Raw genomic sequence first — 19314 nt, 5'->3', positions numbered from 1 at the left:
GCGGTGCCGCGCCTGCGCCCTGGGGTGCTGCAGGGGCCAATGGGAACGTTGACGTGGTGCCCGGATGCTGAGGTCCTTCCCGCCCCGGCGCCTGCAGACGGGAAGGAGCTGCCACCCCCGTGGGGCCCCTCTGTGGTCACGGCCTGCAGCGGTGGGGGAAACAGGGCACCCATGGGGGGACTCAGGCATCTGGGACCCATGGGGGGACCCAGGTGTCTGGAGCCTTCATCCACACCAATGGTCCTGTGAGGGACCCAAGTGTCCATGCATGGTGACCCAATGGGTCCCATAAGGGACCCAGGTGTCTGGGACCTGTTGGGAGTCTCAGGGGGCACCCGGGTGTCCAGGTCCTACCAAGGGTCCAGGAGGGGACCCATGTGTCTGAATCCTGCCCAACCCCACCCTATGACCCAGGAGAATCACACTCCCCACACCCGGGGCTAAACGATACCGCTTTTCTCTCACCCAATGTCCCCTTTCTAACTGAGGAAGGAAATTGGGAAAAAGAGGGAAACTCATGGGCTAAAACCAAACAGATTTAATAAAATAAAGAAGCCACTATAAATGCTAACCCAAACCCCACAGAAGGATACTCAGCAACACACTGAAGCAGGTTGTCCAAGAGTAGCAATGAGGAAAAAGCAAGGCCAGAAGAGAGGAGAGCAAAAGCAGCCCTCCCTCTCCCCACCCCCCTCCTTTTTATACTGAACTTGGTTGTTAATGACACAGAACACACCTGAGGGCCAGTCCGGGGCAGCTGCCCTGGGTTTGGCTGCTGATGGCCCTGATGACCGTGGCTGGCCACAGCTGGAACCAGGGCACCCCTGATGTCCCCCCATTCCCTGTCGCACCCCCCTCTCTGGTGTCCCTCCCCATGGCCCCTCGCCAGCCGCCTTCCCCGAAATGAGGAAGGACCCAGACGTCCGGGCAGCCCCTCCTCCACCCCCCACGTGGGTGGACCCAGTTGTCCTGCGGTTCCCAGCCCCCATCCAGGTGGAACCCCAAGGATCTGGGAACCTCCCCTTCGTGGGTCCCACACCCCCTTGACATGGGTGGACCCAGGGGTCTGGGCAGACCCTCTCCAACCCCCACCCAGGTGGACTCAGGCATCTGCCCCGCCCCCTGCCCCGTATATGAGTGGACCCAAGCGTCCAGGCGCTGGTTACCCATTAACCAGTGGTGCCACCATAAAGGAACCCCCTGGATCCCTCGTCCCTGTCCCCCCCCGCTACAGCCATGGGGGCTCCGGTGCTTCCCTTCCTCCTCGGCCTCCTCCTGCTGCATGCGACCCTCACCCATGCCCAAATGTGAGTCACGGGGACCCCCCCTAAACCAGGACCCCCCCCATCTGGGAGGCCCACCCCAATTGGGAACCCTCCGCCAGGGACCCCCAACCTACCCAGGACCCCCCTGACCAGGAGCCCCCTTTCCAGGACCCCTCCAGGGGTGGGTGCTGGAGGGTAATGGGGGCAATATTGGGGCGCAATGGGGGGATATTGGGGTGCAACAGGGGATTTGGTGTTTCTTCAGGCCCATGGGGCAGATCAGGGGGTCCCTAGGGTGCTGTGCGGACAGATTGTGGGGAGGTTCTGGGTACTGTGAGGTCCCCAGGATGCTCTGGGGACCCTGTGACAGCCCCCCCATGATGGCCGGTGTCCCCAGGGTGACAATGGTGACACCGGCGGTGCTGCGGCTGGAGACAGAGGAGCGGGTGGTGGTAGAGGCGCCGGGGTTGAACGCCCCCACCGAGGCCACTATCCTGGTACAGGACTTTCCCCTCAAGCGTCACGTGCTCTACCAGATCCGTGTGCCGCTGAGCCCCGCTGAGGGCATGTTGGCCACCACCACCATCAAGGTATGTCATCACCCCTGTGTCACCTCCCTGCTGGTCACTGCCCCCTCCTGCCCTTGGAAGGGTGGCCCATGAGGCTCAACCCTATACGAGATGGTAGAGACTCTCCATGGGGCTGGTGGGACCTAGAGGGGTTGGTCACCACGAGGTCTTTGTGGATGGTTGCTCTGAGGTCCTTGGGGACAATCACCCCAGGTCCTTGGGGACAGTGACCCCGGGGTCCTTGGAGATGGTCACGCTATGATTAGAGGACTGTCAGCTGTGGTCCATGGGGTTGGTCACCTCTGGATCTTTGGGGACAGTCACCCTGGGGTCCTTGGAGATGGTCAGCCCTGGATCTTTGATGATTGTCACCCTGGATTTTTTTGGGGACTGTCACCTGGCATCCTCGGCCCTGTTCCCTGGGCATGGGTGCCATCCGGTGTCCCCTGCCCGGTCCCTGTGGTGGAGGTGCCACTTGGTGTCCTCTGTCACTGCAGGTGTCGGCCAAGGTGCTGCCGAGGGCAGTGGGGAAGCAGTTTGTCTCGGTGACAGCACGGGTGGCCCAGGTGACCCTGGAGAAGGTGCTGCTGGTGTCACTTCAGAGCGGCCACATCTTCGTGCAGACCGACAAGCCCATCTACACCCCTGGCTCCACTGGTGTGTCCTTGGGGTGTTGGGTCTCACCACAACATGTTGGGCTGCTGGTGGCACCTTGGGTTGTTGGGTCCCCTCCATGGCACCTTGAGGTGCTGGTGTGACCTTGAGGTGCTGGGGCCCAGCACCCACTTGGGGACATCCCCCTGGCATCTCCACTGGGACCCAGCACCCATTTTGGGGTCCAGCACCCATCTCTGGATGTCCCCGCACCATCCCTGCTCACCTTGTCCCCCATGTCCCCTCCCAGTGCTCTGCCGCCTCTTTGCTCTGAGCCACCTCATGGAGCCGGTGCCCAAGACAGTGATCGTGGAGATCAAGGTGGGTGCCCACTAGGGACACAGGGACATGGGGACAAAGCCACCCATGCCACTGTCCCCAACCACTCCGTTTCCCTTCAGACGCCTGATAATGTCATCATCAATCAAGTGCCCGTGTCCTCACCAATGAAGACCGGCATCTTTTCCCTCAACCACAACCTGCCCGAGGTCGTCAGGTGGGTGCCATCTCCTAGGGTGGCCTGGGGACATCCATGGCCCCGGGCTTGTCACCTCACACTGTCCCCCACCTTTTCCAGCCTGGGGACATGGACAGTAATGGCCAAATTCGAAGACTCACCAGAACAGGTCTTCAGCACCCAATTCGAAGTCAAGGAGTATGGTAAGGTGGGGTGGGGGTCCCCAGACACCTGTGTCCCTTGTGCCTGTCCTGGATGCCTGCGTCTCATTGGGTGTCCACCCCACAGTGCTGCCAAGCTTTGAGGTGGTCCTGGAGCCAGAGGAGAAGTTCCTCTACATCGACCGGAAGGAGGATTTCCGGGTGTCCATCACAGCCAGGTGGGATGCAGACCCCAAAACTGCTCATTTTGGGGGTCAAACCCCCACGGGCGATGGTGTGGGGTGACATTCCTGCTCTGATCCTGCGCAGAGTCCCCAGGAATAAGGGGGTGGCATGGATGCAAGGTGTCAGGTTTGAGGGTGATGGGGATGTGGGGAAATGGGACGATAGGGGCAGGGGGCGAGGAGACACAGGGTGATAGTGATGGTGATGGAGATGACAGGGCGTGATGGGATGACAGGGCGGCATGGGCATGTGGAGTGACAGACAGAGTGATGAGGACATGGGGCAGCGGGGTAACAGGGTTGCATGACAAGAGGATATGGGGACATGGGGTTGACAGTGATGTGGATGTGATGGGGACATGGGTTGATGGTGACAGTGGTGGCTCACCCACAGGTACCTGTACGGGAAGCGCCTGCAGGGGACAGCCTTCATCCTCTTCGGCGTTATGGTGGATGATGAGAAGAAGAGCATCCCCCAGTCCCTGCAGCGCATCCAGGTGACCCTGTCCTTGTCCCTGTCCCCATCCCTTGTCCCTATTCCAGTCCGCTGTTGAGCTCTGTCCCTTGCTGAGCCCTGTCATCCCCATCCTCATCCCTGCCCCCTGTCCCATGCTGAGCTCTGCGATCCCCTGTCCCCATTCCCATTCCTGTCCCCATCCCGGTCCCCGTGGCGGTCCCCTGTCCCACTAACTCTGTGCCGCAGGTGAACGACGGGGACGGGGAAGCTGTGCTGTCCATGGCCACGCTGAGGCAGCGATTCGCCAACCCCCAGGAGCTGGTGGGACATTCACTCTACATCTCCGTCACTGTACTCACCGAGTCAGGTGTGCAGGGGGATCACGGGGGACACAGGGGACTTGGGACAGCAGGGACGTGTGAGGCCATGGGCTCCATGTCTCTGTCACAGTCTTCAGCAAGTTGGGTAGGTGGGGGGACATCTGGGGACATGTGGGGACATAAGGGGATGGGGACAGCAGTGACACATAGGGCTGGGGACACGTGGGGTTGGGGACAGCAAGGATGAGAAGAGGTGGGGTTGGGGACAGTGAGGATGGGGACATCTGGGGCCACACAAGGTTAGACGGGGCTCTCCCTGGTGGGACTGGGAGCCCTGTCCTGGCACTGGGTGACATGGCTGTTCCCGTGGTCACCACAGGCAGTGACATGGTGGAGGCACAGCGCAGTGGCATCCGCATCGTGACGTCCCCATACACCATCCACTTCACCCACACCCCCAAGTACTTCAAGCCGGGGATGCCCTTCGATCTGACGGTAATGGCATCTGGGGACAAGGATGGGGACAGTGGTGGCATTAGCCCAGGACCCCCATGGTACCAGGGTCCCCAGCACTGGGATGGGGATGGGGCAAGCCTGGGGGTTTGTGGCTGGTGGAGACTTGGGGACAAGGTCTGTCCCTGTGTCATATCACTGTGTCACCTGGAGAGGGCCTGGGGACCATCATCTGACCCTGTGTCACCTGGATGGCACCAGGTGACATGTCGCTCATGCCATGTCCCCATATAATGTCCTCATGTCACACCACATCCCCTGCAGGTCTACGTCACTAACCCCGATGAGTCCCCGGCTCCGCGTGTCACCGTCAAGGCTGATGGCTTCCAGGGTCTCGTCTCCACCCAGCGCGATGGCACAGCCAAGCTGGTCCTCAACATGCCAGCCAACAAGGACACCGTCCCCATCACTGTGAGTGGGGCTAGGTACCCGGGTGGCCTTGGAACTGGGGTGGCCAAACTGACTGGGGACAGGGGTGGTTCAAGTGACCTGGGAACTGGGGTTGCTGAGACAACCAAGGTGGCTGAGGTGCCTAGGGTGACCAAGGACCATGGCCAGCATGGTCACCATTGACCAAGGGCCAGGACAACAAGACTGGGGGGGAGGGCAGATGGCCTAGACATCCATGGTGGCCAAGGGTCAGGGCCACCTCGGTCACCCTTGACAAAGGAACAGGATGGCCAAGGTCAGGGGGACCAGCATGGCTGAGATGACTGTGATGGTCAAGATGTTGAGAGTGACCAAGGACCAGAGCTATCCTGGTCACCGTTGACCAAGGAGCAGAATGGCTGGCAACAAGAGGACCATGGCAGCCAAGACAATTTGGTTGACCAAGACATCCAGGGTGAGCAAGGACCAGGATGGCCAGTGTCAGGGAGACTGGTGGAGATGTCCATAGTGGCCAAGTTGACCATGGTGGCCTACGTCCAGGGCCAGCACGGTTCACCAGTGACCAAGAACTGGGATGGCCAAGGTCAAGGGGACTGGGATGGTCAAGATATTCAGGGTAGCCAAGGGGAAGGAGGGCCAAGGTCAGGGAAACCAAGGTGGTCAAGTTGACTAGAGTGTCCAAGACCTCCAGCGTAGCAGAGATGATCAGGTTGACCAAAGACCAGGGCAGCAGGGATCAGGGAAGCCAGGACATCCAAGACCTCCACAGTGGCCAAGACCTCCATGGTGACCCCTGCCCAGGTCCCTGCCTCTCCCTGTTGACCAAGTGCCACCATGTCCCCTGTGTTGCAGGTGCGAACGGACCAGCCAGGGCTGCCTCCTGACCGCCAAGCCTCACGGCAGATGACTGCCGAAGCTTACCGCAGCCAAGGTAACTCCGGCAACCTCCTCCACCTGGCCGTGGGGGCCACCGAGCTTCAGCCTGGTGACAACCTTGCCGTGAACTTCCACCTCAAGAGCAACAGCAACGCTGTCCGTGACTCTGTCCAGTACTTCACCTACTTGGTGAGCGCCCTTGGCCTCTGCCAACCAGCCGCTTCTCATCTTGGGGACCTAGGTATCCAGGTGCCCACCAGCCCTGCCTTTCCTTTCCCACTGCAGATCATGAGCAAGGGACGCATCGTCCAAGTGGGGCGACAGCGGCATGAGGCCGGTCAGAGCCTGGTCACCATGTCACTGCCAGTGACGGCGGAGCTCATCCCCTCCTTCCGCATCGTGGCCTACTACTACGTGAAGCCCAGTGAGATTGTTGCTGACTCCATCTGGGTTGATGTCAAGGACACTTGCATGGGCACCGTGAGTGTTTCCCCCACTGTCCTGGAGGCATTGGCTGGGCCTTGGAGGTGGCTTGAGTGACCATTGAGGTGGCTCTTGAGGGGCTTTGGGGGCCCTTGGAAGGACTTGGGTAGTCCTTGAGGGACTTGGGTGGCCCATGATGGGAACTGGGTGATGCTTAGGTGGTTTGGATAGTCCGTGAGGGGCTTGGGCATCTCACAGCAGGGCCTTGGGTGGCCCAGGCGGCCCATTGATGGTCTAGACGTTCCATAGTGGAGGACACAGCCATCAGCTACCCCTGGAGGACTCCAACACCCTGTAGGGTTGGGGTACCTCCATGGGGCAGCTCCTGGGGGTGTGGTGAAGGCTTTTTTTGGGCATCCCATGGATGTGACCCCCACACACACACCCTGTGTCCCTGGCAGCTGGTGGTGAAGGGAGCAACGGAGGCTGACAACCGGGTGCATGAACCGGGGACACCCATGCGGCTGCGCATCGAGGGTGACCACAATGCCCACGTGGGGTTGGTGGCCGTGGACAAGGGCGTCTTTGTCCTCAGCAAGAAGAACAAGCTCACCCAGTCCAAGGTGGGTGCCCCGTTGCCTGTTCTCACCGTCCCCAGGTGGTGGCAGTGGCTGTCATGGCTGTCCCCTGTTGGTCACAGGTTTGGGACACAGTGGAGAAGAGTGACATCGGTTGCACCCCGGGCAGCGGGAGGGACAACGTGGGTGTCTTTGCTGACGCTGGCCTCAGCCTGGTCACCAACGTGAATATCGGCACACCACAGCGAGCAGGTAGGGGACATGCTGGGGACTGGGACAACCTGGGGTGGCACTGTGGGGATGCGGATGTGGCACTTCAAGGATGGGGGAGTGTGACACCCCAGGGATGGGGGATGTGTCCCCTGAGCTTTGGGATGTGACAACTGATGTCAAGGGGAAGTGACACCTGGGTTTAGGGCTGTGACACTGTGGGGTCCTGACCTGTGTCCTCTCTGTCCCCAGAGGTTCAGTGTCCCCAGCCTGCAAAACGCAAGCGCCGCTCCCTGCAGCTCATGGCGTACAAAGGCACCAAGGGTATGTAGCACTGGGAGTGTCCCATGTCCCCAAGAACACTGGAATGTCCTGTGCCCCTGGAGACACCAGATTGTCCCATGTCCCTGAAGATGCCAAAGAGTTCCAGGTCCCCGAGGGACACTAGAGCATCCCATGTCCCATTCAACACCGGGGCATCCTGTGTCCCAATAAATACCAGTGTCCCATGTCCCTGAGGCACATCAGAGCATCCCATGTCCCTGGTGATGCCACAGCATCCCATATCCCAAAGGACACTAGAGTGTCCCATGTCCCTGACGACCCTCAGGCCAGGGGCTTTGGAACTGGGGTGCCAGCTGAGTGCCTCGGTCCTGGCAGCGGCTGAGTACACGGACAAGGCGCTGCGCAAGTGTTGTGAGGATGGCATGAAGGAAAACCCCATGGGCCACAGCTGCGAGCATCGGACCAACTACATCCAGGATGGAGAAACCTGCATCCGGGCCTTCCTTGACTGCTGCAACTACATCAAGGGCATCCGCGACCAGAAGCAGCGCGAGCTCCACCTTGAGCTGGCTCGAAGCAAGTGTTGGGCAATGGTGGTGTGATGGTGGGGTTGGTGGTTGGGCGAAGCTTGGGCGAAGCTTGGGTGAAAAGATTGGGTGAAGCTTGGGTGAAGGTCAGGTGAACCTCAGGTGTTACTTGGGCTATCCTTGGGTGATGCTTGGGTGAAGGTCAGGTGAACCTCAGGTGTTGCTTGTGCTGTCCCTGGGTGATGCTTGGGTGAAGGTCAGGTGAACCTCAGGTGTTGCTTGCGCTGTCCCTGGGCGATGCTTGGGTGAAGGTCAGGTGAACCTCAGGTGTTGCTTGTGCTGTCCCTGGGTGATGCTTGGGTGAAGGTCAGGTGAACCTCAGGTGTTGCTTGCGCTGTCCCTGGGCGATGCTTGGGTGAAGGTCAGGTGAACCTCAGGTGTTGCTTGTGCTGTCCCTGGGTGATGCTTGGGTGAATTTTGGGCAATGCTTGGGTGAAAGTTGGGTGATGCCTAGATGATGCTTGGGCAAAACAAGGGTGGTGCTTGGATGATACTGGGGTGATACTGGCTCCGCCCAGCCCTGAGGCCACGGTCGAGAGGGATGCTGCCACCCCCAGGCGAGGTGGACGATGACTTCCTGTCTGATGAGGACATCACCTCACGGAGCCTCTTCCCGGAGAGCTGGCTGTGGCAGGTGGAGCCGCTGACGGAGCCACCCAATGAGCTGGGGTGAGCGCTGTGCCCTTGTCCCACTACCGCTCCACTCCATGGCTCAACTTGGGGATCGTTACCTCCTCCCTGTCCAGCTCTGGACACTGCCTTGCTTACTCTGGAGACCAACTGTGATTCCCCCCCAAGTCCATACAAGGGCCACCTTTGACCCCCTGGTGCTGCCCCAGGACCAGCTATGACACCTTGGTCCAGCTCAGGGGCCATATACAACTCCCTGGTCTAGCTTGCGGACCAGCTATGACACCCCCTACTCCAGCTTGGTGGCTGGTTACACCTCCCTAGCCTGGCTTGGGGCTGGTTTATGACCCTCCTTGGTCACTCCCATCCTCTCCAGAATCTCCAAGAAGACTCTGCCTGTGTACCTGAAGGACTCCATCACCACGTGGGAGGTCCTGGCCATCAGCCTCTCACAGACCAAGGGTACGTGATGGAGTAGGAAGGTGTCCCCAGGGATTAAAGGAATCCCGGAAATCTTGGGGGTGGCCCCTGGGACTTGAAGGGTCACCTAAAGCCTGGAGGGTTTCCTTGGGGTTTGAGAGATCTCCAAAATCTTAGAGGGTTGCATGCCACTGGGAACATGCCCCAAACTTTGGGGACATCCCCCAAAGCTCGATGGCAGTCCTTAGGACTTGAGGGATCTAAGCCTTGGGAAGACTCCATGGGACTTGAGGGATCTCCTAAACCTTGAGGATGTCCCTGGCACATGAGGGGTCCAGCAAACCTATAAGCCTGAACCCCATGTCCCTGGGGACCACCCTGCAGGGCTGTGCGTGGCTGACCCTTATGAGATCACTGTGATGAAGGAGTTCTTCATCGACCTGCGCCTGCCCTACTCTGTGGTGAGGAACGAGCAGGTGGAGATCCGCGCCATTCTCTACAACTACTGGATGTATGACATCACGGTAGGCAGGGCACCCACACCTGGGCTTCTGGGGGATCTGTGGCCACCTGAACCCCATGGGCAACATCTCTGTGCCCCACAGGTGCGCGTGGAGCTGATGTACAACCCAACTCTGTGCAGTGCTTCCACCTCCAAGAAGCGCTACCAGCAGATCCTCAAGCTGAAAGCCCAGTCATCGTGGGCCGTGCCCTTTGTCATCGTGCCCTTGCAACTGGGGCTGCATGATGTTGAGGTGAAGGCAGCTGTCCGGGGCAAGGATGTGGCTGATGGTGTCAAGAAGAAGCTCAAAGTTGTGGTGAGTGGCCATTACTGCTCATGGCGTCTCCACCACATGGTGCCACCTCCATCCCTGAGATTTGCCCAGCATGGTGTCCCTGTGACATCCCTGTCTCCACTTTCATCCTGGCATTGGTACTCAGGGATGAAGGATCCTCCCCCCAGGATGTTCAAGTGTGGTCTCCTGGGGCTTTCCCAGTTTGTCCCATGATGTGGGGGTGCTGGTTTACACTGGGACACCTTTCCTGGACAACCCAGAGAGGCTGGGAAGGGGACACCCAAAACCAGCCCAGCCTTTAGTGTTGGACTCTCACCTCTGCAGCCCGAAGGGATGAGGTTGGAGAAGACAGTGACGATAGTTGAGCTGGACCCGAAGACGAAGGGAATCAGTGAGTGGCCCTGGCTGGTCTGGGGAATGTCTCAGCCCCATGGGGATGTCCCACTGAGGGAAGGATCTGGGGCATCTCAGGGGACAAGGGAAGTCCCACTGTGGGTCTGGGACATCTTGGGGGATGGAGGATGTACCACCAAGGGTAGTTCTGGGGCATCTTGGGGGACAAGGGACATCCCACTATGGAGCTGGGACATCTCAGGGAATGAGGGATGTCCTGCTGTGGGTCTGGGGCATCCCTGGGGACAAAGGACATCCTACCTGGAGCTGGGGCATCTCAAGAGAGAAGGGACATCCTGGTATGGCTCTGGAACATCTTGAGGGACAAGGGAGACCCTGCTGCAGATGTGGGGCAGGGCTGGGTCACCTCAGGGTGAGGGGGGACATGAAGGATTTGGGGTCACCCATCTTCATCCTGGCCTGTCCTGCAGATGGTGTACAGGAAGAGAAGGTGAGGGCAGCAAACCTCTCTGACATTGTCCCCAACACTGAGTCGGAGACCAAAGTCAGCATCCAAGGTGACAGCAGGGGAAGGGACACATGTGGGGATGACCTGGGAGGGGGTGGGACTCTCCTGGCTTGACATCTCCCCTTGTTCTCGTCCAGGCAACCCTGTGTCCATCATGGTGGAGAAAGCCATTGATGGGGACAAGCTGAAGCACCTCATCGTGACGCCAGCGGGCTGCGGGGAGCAGAACATGATTGGGATGACGCCCACCGTCATTGCCACCCACTACCTGGACAGCACGTTGCAGTGGGAAATCTTTGGTGTTGACCGCCGTGCTGAGGCCATTAACTTGATTAAAAAGGGTAGGAGCATCCCCCAAAGGGTGGGAGCATCTCCTGGTTTCCTCTCTTGGGGTGCAAAATGTCACCATCATCCAAGGTGCTGAAGAAACCTGCACCTTTGAAGAAGACATGGGTTGGGTGCTACCAGTTTGCGGATTTCTAGAGCTACTAGTTTGCACTGGAATGTGCTCCAGAGCGGGTTGGTGGCCTGAAGCTACCTCAGCTTGGCTAGGTGCTTCTTGTGTTGGCCAGCAGCTGGAGGGCATTGGTGGCCTGAAGCCACCCCTTGTTGCTCCTTGTGTTGGCCAACCACCATCTCCTCACCAGGTTACACCCAACAACTTGCTTTCCGGAAGCCTGACAGTTCCTATGCTGCCTTCAACGACCGCCCATCGAGCACCTGGTGAGGGTCACGTTGCCACCACTACGCGGGTCCAGGTAACAGGGTTGGACATGAGGCTAAGGTCCTCCTATCCCCAGGTTGACAGCCTACGTGGCCAAAGTCTTTGCCATGGCCATCAAGCTGGTAGACATTGAGCCCGAGGTGGTTTGTGGTGCCGTGAAATGGCTCATCCTGGAGAAGCAGAAGCCAGATGGGATTTTCCAAGAAGATGCTCCTGTCATCCATAAGGAGATGGTGGTATGAGAGGATCCAAATCCTGTCCCTGCTGGTAGCCAAATCCCAGTTGGCATGAGGATGGGCTTTTGGAATGAGCTGTGGGGAAAGGACTATGTTGGCTGACAGGGACGAGTGCTGGGTGGACAGAGCTTGCTGTGAAAACCATGATCCTGAGGGGTTTTTTCCCTCCATTTTGTCACACAGGGAGGCTACCAGGGTGCCGAGCCCGAGGTGTCGCTGACAGCCTTTGTCCTTGTCGCACTGCAAGAGGCCCGAGAGGTCTGCAAGGACCACGTCAACGTGAGTGACCCGGTCCTCAATGCCGCATGGGGAGAGGGGGGGACAACTGGCACCTGTCACATAGAATGACAGTTCTTCAAGATGAGGTACCCAACCCTTATAGCAGCTACCTGAGAATCCAAACTTACCATCCTTTCTGCCCAGAGCTTGGACGGGAGCATCAACAAAGCTGCTGAATATCTTGCCCGGAGGTACCAGTCACTGGCCCGACCCTACACAGTGGCCCTGACCTCCTATGCCTTGGCCCTGGCAGGGAAGCTTAAAAGCGAGAAAGTTCTCATGAAGTTTTCCAAAGGTGACGTCTCACCAGGGGGGCACAAAACTGGGGTGGGGGGGAGAGGTAATTATGGGCTACCTGGTGGGGGGAGAAATCATCCCTAGAGGGTGCTGAGGGACCGATGTCCCCCCAGAGGGCAAACGCTGGGAGGAACGCAACGCCCGTACCTACAACATCGAGGGGACGTCCTACGCGTTGCTGGCCTTGCTGCAAATGGAGAAGCCGGAGCTGACGGGGCCAGTGGCCCGCTGGCTTGCCCAGCAGAACTACTTCGGTGGTGGCTACGGATCCACTCAGGTGGGCTACAGACTCCCCTGGCACCCATGGGTGCTGACCTGGCACCTGCTGCCATGGGGAAGGGGAACAGGAAGATAGGGGTTAAGGGCTTTGTTGGGGGTTTAGGTGTCACCTTGTGTCCCTGGGGCCTCCAGGGACATGGCATGTCTCTTGGCGGACACCTCCAATCCCATGGGACCCCAAAGGCATTGGGGGACCCCTCAGGGCTTGGGGGTCACCTCAGGGCCCTTGGGACCCCCAGGGACATGACATGTCCTTGGGGAACACCCCTGGTCCCACAGTATCTCAAACCCAAAAGCCCTGTCCCTAGGGGACACCCTAGTCCCTGGGGAACACCTCCGGGCCCTGGGGACCCCCAGGGACATGTCCTGGCCCTGGGGGACACCTCTGCTCCATAAGACCCCCAAGGGTATGTTCCAGATCATAGCAGGTGGCCCCAGGACTTGGGGTCATCCCAGGCTCAGGGCCACCCAGGTGGCTATGGGGATGGTCCAGATGGTGTCCCCAAGCCCTAGTGACACAGACGTCCCTGCAGGCCACCATGATGGTATTCCAAGCATTGGCCCAGTACCAGGTGGCAACTCCGCGGCAGCTCGATCTCGATCTCGACGTGTCAGTGCTGCTGCCACGCCGTGCCAGTGCCATCACCTACCGCATCGAGAACCGCAACGCCCTGGTGGCACGCTCCACCGAGGTACTGGCATCCTTGTCACAGTTGTCACTGTCACCAGCAGGACTATGGGGATGCAGCGTTGCTCACCCTGCTGTTGCTGTCCATGGGATGTCCCTGTCCCCTTTGTGCCTCTTCATGTCCCAGGACAATCTTATCCCTTCACTATGGCCTCGGGTGTCCCTGTCCTTTCCATGTCCCCTCCACGTCCTGTCCCCTGTGTGTCCTTCCAAGGCTTGGGATGTCCCTGCCATGTCTCTGCATGTCCCAGGCTGATCTTGTCCCCTCCCTTGCTGTGACCTGGAATGTCCCCGTCCCCTTCATGTCCCTCCACGTCCTCTGATTTCCTTGTCCCCTCTATGTCCTTCAATGTCCCTGTCCCCTTTGTGTCTTGCAATGTTGTTGTCCCCTCCATGTCCTGGGATGTCCCTGTCCCTTCTACACCCCCTCCATGTTCCTGCATGCCTCCATGGCCCAGGATGCCCCATCCCTTCCATGTCCCTCCTACGGGATGTCACTGTCCCTCCCCAACGTCCCCTCTCCCCCCAGACCAAGTTGAACGAGGACTTCACGGTGAAAGCTGAGGGCACGGGCAAGGGGACGATGACAGTGGTGACCATCTATAATGCCAAGGTCCCTGACAAGGACAACAAGTGTGACAGTTTCGACCTGCAGGTGCAGGTGGAGGATGTGAAGACAGGTGAGTCCCCTACATGTACTTGCCATGTCCTCACTATGTCCCCCTGCATCCCTCCCCATGTCCTCTATGTGTACCCTCCGTGGCACCCCATGTCCTCTTCGATGTCCCCCATGTCCCCTCATTGTCCCCATGTGCCTCCACAGGCAAGGAAGAGGAAGGTGTCATCCGCTCCATCAAGATCACCATCTGCACCAGGTAGGACAGTCTGGGGACGTCGGGGACATTGGAGATAGGGAGGAGAATGGGGATACTGGGGATGGGGACATCAGGGAAAGGGATGGGGACGCTGGGGACAAAGAGGGCTCCAGCCTCACCTTGTCCCGTAGGGATCCATGGGAACAGAGACATCAGGGATGGGGATGCTGGGGACAATAGGGTAGTTGGGGACAGGCGGGTGGTCTCAGCCTTGTCCCCACAGGTACCTGGACAATGTGGATGCCACCATGTCCATCCTTGATGTCTCCATGCTCACGGGCTTCTTCCCTGACCTCCAGGACCTGAAGAGGGTGAGTGCGGGGACATGGGGACACACGGGAGGACCTGGGGGAGACACGGGACTGTGCATCTTTGTGCCATTGTGTCCCACCCTGTCCCCAAATATTCCTAACCCCCATGTGTGTCCCCCAAGTCCATGTGTCCCCGTGTGTCATTGTGTCCCCGTGTGTCATTGTGTCCCCATATTGCCCTGTGCCACTCCATCCCTGTGTCCCTGACTTTCCCTCCATGGCCAGGTGTCCCCATGTCCCTTGGTGTCATTGTCCCTGCGTCCCCATGTCCCTGTGTGCCCCCACATCTCTGCAAGTCTCCTGCATCCTGATATGGCCATGTGTCCCTATGTGTCCCTACGTGGCCAACATCACCGTGTCCCTGTGTGCCCTTGTGCCCATACATCCCTGTATCCTGATGCGGTTGCGTGGCCCCATGTGTCCCTGCATGTCCTCAATGCCTGGTGTTACCACTTCCCTGTGTCCAGCTCACAGACGGAGTGGACAGGTACATCTCCAAGTTTGAGATCGATCAAGCACAGTCGGACCGCAGCAACGTTGTCATCTACCTCGATAAGGTGGGGACATGGGGGATGGGGGGGACATGGGGAGGGGACAAGGATGGGGACATGATAGGACAGGGATGGGTACAGGGTAGGAACAGGGACAATGAAGGGCTCAGGATGGATTTGGGGACATGGGTAGGGACAGTGATGGGGATGAAGCTGGGGACGCAGGTGGGGACAGGGATGGGACAGGGACACAGGTGGGGTTGGGGACATGAATAGGGATGGAAACAGGGACAGAGATGGGAATGAAGTTGGGGACATGGACGAGGACACAGGTGGGGACAGGAAAAGGGTCTCAGGGGTGGGGACAACAAGAGGGATGGGTCCAGGTCATGGATAGGGCCAGTTTGGGGACACGGCTGGGGACAGGGCCAGGCTGGGTTTTGGAGCACTGATTCCCAGCCTGGCTGACTGCCATCCTTGTGTCCCTGTGTTCCCATGTTCCCGTTCCCAGATCTCGCACAAGGCCGAGGAGTGTTTCTCCTTCAAGGCCCACCAGCGATTTGAGGTGGGCTTGATCCAGCCTGCGGCTGTCACTGTCTACACCTACTACAAGATCGGTGCGCCCCTTGTCCCCTCGTGTCACCCTCAGGTCCCCTTCATCCCCACATTCTCCTCTGTGCCCCCTGTCTTCCACAAAGTCCCCTCTGGGTCCTCCCTCTGTATCCCCTCATGTCTCTTTGTCCCGTCATGTCCCTGCTGATCTTCTCCCCATGCCTGTGTCACCATGTGTCCCCATGTCCCCCTGCATCCTCTGCTGATCCTCTCCACTGTGTCCTCATGCCTCCACTGGTCCTTTCCCCTTGTGTCTCCCCTCACCTCGTGTCACCTCATGTCCCTGCAGATGACCGCTGCACCCGTTTCTACCACCCGGACAAGGACGGTGGACAACTGAGCAAGATCTGCTACGGGGACGTGTGCCGCTGCGCTGAAGGTGACACCAAGGACACAGGGACATGGGGACAGACTGGGTCAACACCCCTGCTGTGATGGGACATGTCATGGCCATGATGGGATATGTCATTGACATGATGGGATGTGTCATGGCTGTGGTGGATCCATGTCCCTGCTATGGTGGGACATGTCCCTACCATGATGGGACATGTCAGTGCCACAATAGCCCATGTCATTGCCGTGTCCCGTGTCCTCACAGAAAACTGCTTCATGCGGCAGAAGCAGGACGTCCCAATCACCGTCAACCAACGCATTGAGCGTGCCTGCGAGCCGGGAGTCGACTACGGTGGGACATGGGGGACACACGGGACATGGGGTCATGGAAAGATAATGGGGGATATGGGGTACATGGGGGGACATCAAGGATATGGATGGGGACATCAAGTATATGGATGGGGACATGAAGGACCATAGAAGGACATGAGGGGCACGGAGAGACAGGAGAGGACAGGGGGACATGGAGGGACAAGAGGGACAAGTGGGGATATGGAGGGACACGGGGAGGAAAGGAGGGGACAGAGGGGTCCCCACGTGCTCAGGGGCCACCCTAGAGTGGGGGTGCTGTGACAGGGTGGGGGTGACACGGTGACATCCCTCTCCCCAGTGTACAAGGTGAAGCTGATGGCAAGGGAGCAGTCATCGTCCCATGACAACTACATCATGACCATCCTCTCTGTCATCAAGATGGGTACGAGCATGCCAGGGATGGGGGACAAGGCCACCCTGAGGGACATGGTGGGGGTCACCTAGGGCTGGGGACAGCCAGGGGCAGGGACACCAGGTGGGTTGGTGTCACTAGGGTGGCTTGGGTGCCCCCAGGTATGTTGGCATCACCATCACCCAATGGTGCTGGGGACATCTGTTGGGAAGGGACACCCCTTGGGAAGGGACACCCAGGTGGGGTGGGGACACCCAAGGGTGCTGGGGGGGAACAGGTGTCACCTGTGGCTGATGACACTAGTGGGGTGGTGCCACCAAGGATGCCAGCAGCTCCCTGGGGATCAAGAGTCCCCATTGCGGGACATGGCAAAGTGGGTGTCCCTGTTGTGTTGGGGTGGAGGTGACGTGTCACCGCTGTGTCCTCCCCTGGGACAGGCACTGACGAGGCCCCAGCAGGAAGCAACCGGACTTTCGTGAGCCACCAGCAGTGCCGAGACTCTCTGAGGCTCCAAGTCGGCCAGGACTACCTGCTCTGGGGGCTGGCCACCGATCTGTGGGTCACTGGCGGCCGGTAGGGACATGGGGACATGTGTGGGGAAAATGGATGGGGCCACATCTGTGGGGACATGGGAAAACAAGACATGGGACACTGGGGATATGAGGACATAGCAACATGGGGAGGTTGGGACATGGGGACAAGGACATGGTGATATTTACACTCAAGTACACAGATACATCCCCCGCCAATCCCGAGATTCTCCAGTGTCTCATACAGGGTTGTGCACCCCATCGCCCACTCCTGTGTGCACCCCCCGGGGTACCAGCCTCTTCTGACCCATGTCCCCTCTGTCCCCTTGTCATCTCCAGCTTCTCCTACCTCATTGGCAAGGACACGTGGCTGGAGGCGTGGCCCTCGGAGGCGGCGTGCCAGGAGCCTGACCTGCAACCCCTCTGCCAGGACTTCATTGAGTTCGCCGAGGCCATGACCATGTTCGGGTGTCCATCCTGAGCGAGTCACCCTCCCTCCATGGGTGCCCCCCTCCACCCTGCTGCCCCCTGTTACCGTCTCTTTTTTTTGGGTGTTAAAAAAGTCCTTTCTGACAGCCTGGCTCTGGATCTCCATGGTGGGGGGTGTCAGGGAGATGTGGGGACACTGTAAGGGACAACGGATCATGGGGACACCATAGGGGACAACAGGGTGATGAGGCCTTCATAGTTGTCACAGGGACTTTGTAGGGGACAAGAGGGTAGTGGGGACTCCATAGGGGGTGACGGGGTCATGGGCACACCATACGGGCTGTGGGGACTCTATAGGGGATGACGGTGTCATGGGGACACTATAGGGGCTGTGGGGACTCCATAGGAGATGTTGGGGTCACCACAGGGGCTGTGGGGACTCTATAGGGGATGATGGGGTCATAGAGACTCTTTGGGGATGTGATGATCCTGTAGGGGACGACAGGGTCGTGGGGACATCAACAGGGGCGGGGGGTGCTGCTCAGTGCGCGGTGCCCTGCCGTCGGCACCCGGCGCTCAGCACCCAGCACCCAGCCCAGCACCCGCGGGGCGCCGCAGCCGGCGGTTTCCTGCCTTCCCGGCAAGGCCTCGCCTGGGCGGCGCTTTCCGGTGCCTTATCTGGCCTCTGCAGCCGTGCACACGCCTGGGACACGCACGTGGGCGCACACGTGGGTGCAAAGGTACTCCCCCCCCATCCTGAGCCAAAAATAGAAGTGAAGAGAAACTGTTGGGTGCCAGAATTTGATGAAGGGGGGGGGTGCAGAGGCAAATTTTGTGGGGGTCTGGGGCAAATTGTGGGGGTCTGAAGTATAATGGGGGGTCTGGGGCAAATATTGGGGTGTCAGGGGCAGATTGGGGCGGTATAGGGCAAATTTGGGGCTGGGGGGGACTGGGAGGGGTGGGGGGGGGGGGGTGGGCCCTTTTTTGCAAAACCCAAATACCTCGGTTGGATTGTTTTAGCTCGAAGCAGCGGGACGGCGGCACGGGAGAAAGTGGGGCACTGGGGAGGGGGTGCCCACGTGTGTGCACATGTATGTGCACATGTGTGTGCGTTGGGGTTTGCACACGTATGTGCATGTACACATACATGTGTATTTGCACACGTACGTGCATGCGCACACACATGTGCATTGGTGTTTGCACCTGTATTTGTATTTGCACATGTATGTGCATGTGTACATGTATGTGCGTGTGCACACATATTTGCACACACCTGTGCCTGCACACATATGTGTGCATGTATTTGCACACGCACGCAATCCTGTGCACATACGTGTGGGACCCCAGTCGTCCGGGTCAGTGACAGCCCTGGGAGGGTGCTCCACGCTGTCCCCCTTTTTTGGGGGACAATTAAGGCCATTTTGGGGCACTGGGAACCATAAATAAATTTATTAAACAATAAATAAAGCGGCTCCAAGCGCCGGATAATAATTTAGGGGGGGAGGCCCCCCCCCCAGGCCGGCTGGGGGGGGAATGGGGCCAGTGGGGACACTGATGTCCCCAAAATGGAGGTCTGTGAGGTCCCTTGGTGTCCCCAAGTGTCCAGTGTTGGGGTCCCCGAATGTCCAGCATGGAGGTGTCCAAGGTCCCTTGATGTCCCCAGTGTCCAGGCATGGAGGTCTGCAAGGTCCCTTAACGTCCCTACATCTCCAAGCAAGGGGTATCCAGCCCCAAATATTCAAGCGTATGAGTCTACAATGTCCCTTAATGTCCCAAATCTTCAAGCATGGAGGTGTCCAAGGTCCCTTGATGTCCCCAGCCTCCAAGC

General features: G+C 59.0%; 1 protein-coding gene across 1 annotated transcript; it reads left to right on the top strand.

Annotated features, from left to right (window-relative positions):
• Positions 1-1236: 1236 nt before the first annotated feature.
• Positions 1237-17632, top strand: C3 (complement C3). Its single transcript, XM_068421764.1, has 40 exons — positions 1237-1307; positions 1663-1855; positions 2332-2491; positions 2739-2809; positions 2890-2984; positions 3066-3148; positions 3234-3324; positions 3725-3827; positions 4034-4154; positions 4487-4602; positions 4885-5031; positions 5863-6075; positions 6172-6366; positions 6771-6932; positions 7010-7139; positions 7350-7421; positions 7758-7958; positions 8527-8638; positions 8976-9061; positions 9404-9543; positions 9625-9837; positions 10141-10207; positions 10641-10727; positions 10816-11019; positions 11326-11401; positions 11479-11638; positions 11822-11917; positions 12062-12212; positions 12328-12491; positions 13027-13185; positions 13711-13861; positions 14005-14056; positions 14280-14367; positions 14835-14924; positions 15370-15475; positions 15760-15849; positions 16069-16155; positions 16474-16557; positions 16965-17100; positions 17397-17632. The coding sequence occupies exons 1-40, from the start codon at positions 1237-1239 to the stop codon at positions 17536-17538; spliced, it is 4965 nt and encodes a 1654-aa protein (XP_068277865.1). The 3' UTR covers positions 17539-17632.
• Positions 17633-19314: the final 1682 nt, after the last annotated feature.

This window comes from Nyctibius grandis, chromosome 35, assembly GCF_013368605.1.
Source record: "Nyctibius grandis isolate bNycGra1 chromosome 35, bNycGra1.pri, whole genome shotgun sequence".
In the NCBI taxonomy this organism is placed as follows: Eukaryota; Metazoa; Chordata; class Aves; order Nyctibiiformes; family Nyctibiidae; genus Nyctibius; species Nyctibius grandis.
This window is presented reverse-complemented; position numbering and strand designations above follow the sequence as displayed.